Genomic DNA, 7,719 nt, shown 5'->3' with positions numbered 1-7,719 from the left:
CGCACGACGGAGCCGGCTCCGTAGTGCGTATGCACGAGACCTGGCTAGCGACGGGTGCTCCGTCGCTCCGGGTCTCACACCAAAGGGGCCGAGCTGTCGATGGTGATTGACAGCTCGCCCCGTTTGGTAGGCGTGGCCAGGGGGTGGCTTCACAAATGGAGGCGTTCCCAAGCGAACGCCTGCCGTTTGTGGGCGGCCCCACTGACATCACCAGTGATGTCAGTGGGAGAGCTTCCGGCTCTATTAGAGCCAGAAGCTCTCTGGGGCTTGCGGCCACAAGACCCTACCACAAGGGTCTCGTCACAAGCCTGATGGTCGCAATGGTCTTGACCATCGCAACCATCATTCTGGCCGCTCACAATAGCTGTGGGTGGTCACCCACAGCTATGCGAGCGGCCAGGAGGCCGCACAAAAAAAACATATGCCCAGATTCAGAGCGAGCGCTCTTTCAGAGCATCCGGCTCTGAATCAGGGCCTCTGTTCCAGATTATGTGCAGTGCAAAAATGGACATACATGTTGTATCAGTTTGCATCAGCCCTCTATAATGGTCATATGAGAATATTCAATCTTTGATTTGACAGGACCTGTCTAGATGGCATGCACACTGTGCCAGACCCCTTAATCCGCTATGCACTCAGGCACCTGAAGTAGGGTTGATGCTAGATCCAAATTGGAAGAAAGGACCTCTGACGTCACAACCATGTGACCACTATGTCAGGGCCAGTCAGCTGCCACATTTGCTAATCGCGTGGACATAGAGGGAGAATATAAGCCTCTGGCAAGCAAAGCGAGCCACCGTGCCCACAGCATGGCGAGCATAGTGAGCCCGCGAGGGTACACTTTTGGCCCCATGTTCTGAACCTTGCTCCTCCCCCTGTTGTTGCCGCCCGGGTCACATGGTTGTGACGTCAGAGGTTGTGTAGCCTACTTCATTTTAGACCTAACCAAATAGACTTGTATGCAACTATGAATCAGCCCCAGAGAGTGCAATAAAAAAAAAGGAACAAATTACATAAAAATAAGCAAAAAGGTTATTTTGCACTTGACATATCTTCCATCCCGGCAGAGTCAGTAGTATGAGGGTGTGGTGCACTCAGAAGCCAAGAACCCACTGACTCTTGGTACAGGTACTATGTAATGGCAAATATGACAATCATCCAAGACCGCGGTTGACCTCCCAGCAGCTTATAAATGCTTTATGAGGAGTCTTGTGTGACAGCTGTTTTACAAAGGTAATATGAACCTGGAGGACCTGTTATCTGGTGTATAATGCTGGAATCTGACCCGTGGTCTCCATGGCAATAGAATAATTATGACAGGATGTCCTATGTCTTCCTGTGTGGACTTTAACGTCTCACACAAAGCAGGAAGCTCGGCTCTGACAGTAGTGATGGTAAGTTACTTTCAGTTACATTAATTGATCAAAGGGGACCAGGCCGACCTGGGCAGTCCTATGTGACTTACAGGGGAGGAAGCAGCCTGAATAATGTTAAAGCAAATTCCACTTTTTATTGATTTCCATGTTTATATGTGTTTCTGGTAGTAGAGTGGTTTTATGTAACTATTATTGTGTTTTCTATAGACCAAGTTCCTGTCTCAGGATGACATACAAAGTGAGTGAGAGCAATGCGGGTGGCCTGGGCTGGGCAGTCCCTCTCTACTTTTTGGACAACTCTTGTCAGTGGTGAATATTTGCTTTGTAAATGAATAATTGCACTCTTCATATTTATGTTATCATGTTGCGCTACTTCATTATGTCATTAATGATTTAGAATGTTTAATTAGTGTGTGACTGGCACAGACAGATGTAACTGTAAAACTAATGAATTGAAATGATAAAACATTTCCTTAAGTTCTGACCTGACAGAACCATAAAAACCTTCTGAAATAGTATAGTGACCCGATCCATCTTTCCACCCTATCCAGCTGTGGCCAAGCTCGCAATTAATAAGGCCAGTGGTTCTCAATCTTTTCCCCTTTGCGTTATTTGTACCCCACATTTGCAAAGCAATACATTTGTAATGAATATTATTGCTATTAGATATAATGTTTAGTAAATATAAAAGCAATACATGTGCTATAAACAAGATTTAAAAAAGGCACAAGAATAGGAAGAATTGTACATCATTTTAATGTATTTCATTTTACGAAATGGGTGTGGTATGTTAGGCCGACAGTTCTCATGTCGACATGCATAAGGTGAACATGAGCATGTCGTCATTTATCATGTTTATACGGATGACATGTCGACATGACAGAAGGTTGAACTGGTGGCCCAGTGGTCACTTATCTAGTCCCGACGGTAGCGGCGTCTCCAGCATCATCTTCCAGACATTCTGAGGATGTATAGTTGGTGACTGTTGACATGTTGAACCACGTCGACATTCTAGTGTTATGACTGTCAACATGGATAACTATGAAATAGTTAAAATTAAAACCACATATGATTTCTTTTACAGGGATACCTTGATAGACTTTTTAATTTTGTTATCAGGGTCCTACTGTGATGTATGGGGCTAGAGATCCCTAGGACACTGCTTTCCTTATGTGTCTAAGGACCTCATTCGAGTCGGTCGTTGCGGCCGCTCGGTCGTACGCCACCGATGTTAGCTAAACTGCGTATGCGTAAAATTCGCAATGCGCGTGTGCAAACTAGCTATTACGATCAGAAATTGTTCTCTCCTTGAACACAGCCAGGTCGGTAGTTTGAGTGACAGGATGAGGCGTTTGTGGGTGGTAACAGGGGAAGGTGGTTGTGAACGGGGGAGTGGAGATCCGAACGCAGGCGTACCTGACTATGCAAACAGCGTTTTATGGGAGTGCATAATTAACTAAGTGGTGTCATGGCACATGTGACATGGGTGGTTTTTACACTGACATGATCGTAGAGCTTAAGAGACGGTATGGTCAACCTTAAGCTTTACGACCAGCTCCGATGGTTCCCGATGGTCTCGATTAATCCTTATATGCCCAGAGATGAAGTGTAATGTGAACGAGAAGGGGGCGTATTTTTAGTCTAACGGCCGCATCCTCCCCTCGCTCGTCCAGCGAACGATCCCATCTTAACGACACAACTTGCGAGCGCTTCATTTGCATATCCGGCCCATTTTACCTTACGACCGTGTGGCCGCAACGACCGACTCTGAATGAGGTCCCAAATCCCTGTACACACTGGACGATTCATTTAAATGATTTGAGCGACAACGATATCTTTGAACGATATATCGTTCAAATCGTCCAGTGTGTATGCACTTACCAACGAATGATGCGCGTTCCCGCGGGTCGTTAACAATATTCCCAGTCATCTGTATATGCAGTCCATTCTGGGGATATCGTTAGCGATGCCATGTTTGCCGTTGCCAGCACCCCCGCCGGGCCCGCCGCAGTCGATATCGCTCCGTAAACACATTATCCAGTGTGTACAGGGCTTAATTTGTTACCTAGATTACAGACAATCTTTCAAATACTCCTAGGGGGTACTAGTAAACCAGTTAGAGAACCACTGAATTAGGTCACTCCTCTTTTAAGCACACGTAATCGATATTGTGCCGTGAGAAGTAAGACAACTGGGGCAGGGCATACTATAAGAACCCTAACTAATATTACATACCAGGCCACCAATAACATCAACAAGCCCCCGGTCTTGACCTTAAAGGCAAGATAAAGAATAAACACTTTTAGATAAAACATGCTGTAAAACTGATTATTCTGCCCATTGCTCTCAGTGCTTATACTCCTTTTCTCATACACAGAGTTCAAGGAATGTTTTTCCCTGCACGATAAGAAGGGAAAGGGAAAGATCCCTGCTGATGACCTCCTGACTGTCATGCGCTGCCTGGGGACCTGTCCTACCCCGGGTGAAATCACTCGTCACCTACAGGTCCAGAAAATCGGTATGAAGTTATGGGAGAGAGAGGACACTAGGGATTATTCTCTATAAAAATAACACAGCCGTCAAATTACAATATAAAAAATGTCACAATCTCATGTTCTTACATGTCTGTGCATTGCATTTTAGGGGAAATGGTCAGTATTGAAATTCTGTATTTGACTGAAATTTTCCTGGACATGTTTTGCATTAACACTATCATAATTGGTAACATTAGCTGGACATCTTATAAATGAAGTCACCTCTTACATCCTGAACCTCATAATGCTTCCTTTTCCCCCAGCTTTATCCGCCGGGTCCCTGGTAACTCGGATGAACCTTGGGATCGGGAGACTTATAGACTTACTGGTGTCCGACTCACTATGATCCACCTTGGGTCAGATCTCAGCTTTCAGACTTAATATTTCCAGTATTTTCAGCTGTGTTATTATATTTCTATTGCCGTCATATAAAGTAACTCTCATGAATACTTCTGCGATAGCTCCTCCTCAAGTGAATGTATGATCTAACAAATAGTACAGGGCAGCAGGTGAGTTCACCAAAAGACAGAAGAAGCCATTGAGGATTATTGAAAGTATTATATGGTTTCTCTGTTTATCGGTATATGTTCAGAATGTTGATATTCACAGGACAGAATGTCGACATGATATTATGTCCACTTTGTGAATGTTGACAATAGAATATTGGCACATGATTTTAGGGTTAGGCTGTGATTTAGGTTAGGAGTGGGCAGCTGTATGCTCGACATGCCGCCTATCCACATTCGCAATGTCGACATTGTTACTGTAACCTTCTGTCCACGTTGACATGATACCACCCTGCAACTTGTTGCTGACATTAGGTGAACTGGCCTGCCACCCCACACTTTAACAGAATGCCCAGGACATGGAGTGATCTAAATTCTGAGAAACAAAAACATCACAACTTTATCCCGAGATCTCCCAAGCTTCAATTATTCTGGATAATATATCCTTGAATTGTATTTCTTTAAAAAGTCAATGATGATACTAAAATGTACAGAAAGAAAGTTATGCAATGTCAAAGAGATTATGGACCTGATTCAACAAAAAGTGCAGTTGCTAATATGCACGCAATCTGCCGATTATGGCATACAGGGCATGCATCGCAGTGTGCGGGCGCAAACTGGCCATTGCGATTGGGACTGCGATCGCATGCCCATCGCAGAGTAATTGACAGGAAGTGCGGTTTGTGAGTGGTAACCAGGTGGGTGGTCGGCCGAACGCAGGCGTGCCAGTGTGTTTCAAAGCCGTGCATAAATTATCCACTGTGACAGTCTAAACTGCATATAAGGTCTCATAGCGTGCGGGGAAGTTAGCAATTTCTGAGTAAGGTCAGGGCTTGTGCAAGTGTGCGTGAGGCTGCGATGGTACTCGATTGTACCGATGGTTTTGCAGTCTTGCTAAACATTACAGATGTGTGTAAGGTAAAGTGGGCGTCCTTATGTAGTGCAGCGGCGGCATAGCGATTGCAATGGATTAGCATATTATCGAAGTTGAACTGCATGTGAAATCGCTATTGCTATTGCCTTGCTGAATCAGGCCCTATGTGCAGGTATGTGTCTGAATGACATCTCACATGTAAATCTTACAGGTAACTTGTTTTCTCTGCAGCTAAAGATGGCGAGATAGATTTCTCTATCTTCCTGACCATTATGTACCGCCAGCAGAAGCAGGAAGACCCGGAGAACGAGATTCTTGTAGCCATGTTAATGACCGACAGGCAAAAGAATGGACTCATCCCACTTGCTGAGCTCAAATCTAAACTTACCCAAATGGGGGAGAAGCTAACGTCTGAGGAAGGTACAATAGTATAATAAACAAAACTTTACAGCTAGAGGATATACATTACAAATAAATAAACAACTGGTATATGTGAAACAAGTTTAATATTCCCATAGACACTATTTTGCTTAATAAAATTGGTGACTAAAGAGATATAAAATCAGACATATATCCTCAAAATTATATTCTACAGTGGATAAAGTTTGCAGTAAATTATGAATAGTTTGTTATCACTCTGTAAGTTATTATGGGAGCCTGTGTGCAGAAGTCTCAGTTTAAAAATATAATTAATCTTTGCATTACATTTAGGGGGCAATTTAATTCTCTGAGACGTGCGGCTAGGCCATAGGGATGGCCGTGTGGATTGTGCCATCGCCCAGGCTGTGATGTCCTGGTGGTGGCACACCCACTGTCCGAGTCCATAGTGCCAATGTCCAGGGCCCAGTGCACATCTCCCAATGTACATGCTGGACGCAAGCTGCCATAGATAATACTTGCTGAGCACCTGGTAGTACCCCAGCTCCCCTACTGAGGCTTCAGCTCAGGATGTTACAGGGGAGACCGCTCAGCAACACAGCAAAGAGGAGCCCTCAGCCTACCAGCTGCCCAGATAAGATGAGAACTGTTGTATAAAAGACAAAAGAGGAAGAAGAAGACAACGCTGGACCTTGTAAGTAGTAAATTAGATTTGGGTGCAGGAGTCTTACTCTAGCGCTAGTAATTCACAGGAATAAAAAAATCTGGGGTTAAAAAACAAAAAACAACAACCATAAATGTAATAGTAGAGACAAGGAAAGAAATGAGATATACAGTTGTGTGCTGTAAACATTACAAATTGTTTACAAGAGTGGGGAACCCACACTGACTACTGACAAATGTAGTAAAAAGTAATGTTAGAATAATGTTAATATTGGTTGGGAACCAGGAACCCATGATGTAAAATAACCGAGGTCCTACATTTTTCTGGGTACCAACATAATTAACCCCTCCCCATGCCCCTTATGTTCAATCCAACCCTTCAATTTGAGATTTATGTCCCATCCAACTCTTCAATCAAGATAAATGTTGTCTGCCATAAGCAGCAACTGAAGGCTATATTAGAATTCTACATGGGAACAAAAAGATAACACAGCATAAGTGTCAATATTATGATTAGGACATATAAACAATTAGGGTCTAGTAGCTAAAATGCTTTGTGACGGTTCTGATGCGCAGTTGCAATATGTGACTGAACAGATCAGCAAGTGTTATGGTGATTCGTCACCACACATTTTCCTGTGCGCCTCTATAGGGTTTTGGAGTACGAGGGAAAATGTGCAAGTTATTTAAGCATCAGGTGACCTGCTACCTACCATGTCTTTCTGTCCCTACCATGTCTTTCTGTCTGCAGTTGATGACCTCCTCCGGGATGCAGAGGTGGGAGCTGATGGCATGGTGAAGTATGAGGAATTTGTGAGGAAGATCACACTGCCCAGGCCGGACTACTAAGCCCTCTCCTGATTTTGTTATGTTGAGTCTGCTGAACATTTGAAGAGTAGATGTTTATGTGGAATCCACACTTTTTTCTTATTATTATGTATTATTTTGTAATAGGCTATGACCTGCATGTAATGGGAGAAACAAGCATGAACTGTATTAATTCACCAGACACAATATTGGCCAGGGTCAGAAAATAGAGTGATCAGTGCAGGATACGAACTCAGAATTCAGTAAATAATGTGCTCAATTCACAAAGGCCAGATATTAAATCTCTGATGGTGAATTGTATAACACTTCTACATAAAGTACAAATGGGAATCTGGTTATTAATGCAAGTGCATTCTGATCAGTTTTATACATTAGTAAATAAATTTACATTAAGCATTCAGGTGATTTTCTGTAAAAAAAAAAAAAATTGTATTGAAATATAAAAGGTGAGCCTCCTCGCAGTCTGGGTATGACAAACAGTACATAGAGAAGGCAATCTGTATCTCTATCTCCCTAGGTCTTCTTTTCCCCATCTCACTCTCTCTCCCCCTTCCTCCTAT

The 7,719-nt window shown here is 43.4% G+C and overlaps 1 protein-coding gene across 1 annotated transcript; it reads left to right on the top strand.

Annotated features, from left to right (window-relative positions):
- Positions 1-1,313: 1,313 nt before the first annotated feature.
- On the top strand, positions 1,314-7,481 carry CALML4 (calmodulin like 4). The gene is made up of 5 exons (XM_088452892.1): positions 1,314-1,394; positions 1,584-1,614; positions 3,754-3,894; positions 5,522-5,710; positions 7,083-7,481. Exons 1-5 carry the CDS (start codon positions 1,314-1,316, stop codon positions 7,178-7,180), a joined length of 540 nt encoding a protein of 179 aa, XP_088309018.1. The 3' UTR covers positions 7,181-7,481.
- Positions 7,482-7,719: the final 238 nt, after the last annotated feature.

Source organism: Taudactylus pleione, unplaced genomic scaffold (genome assembly GCF_031769625.1).
Source record: "Taudactylus pleione unplaced genomic scaffold, aTauple2 ptg000556l, whole genome shotgun sequence".
NCBI lineage: Eukaryota > Metazoa > Chordata > Amphibia > Anura > Myobatrachidae > Taudactylus > Taudactylus pleione.
Note: the sequence above shows the minus strand (reverse complement) of the source record. Positions and strands in the feature narration are given on the sequence as shown.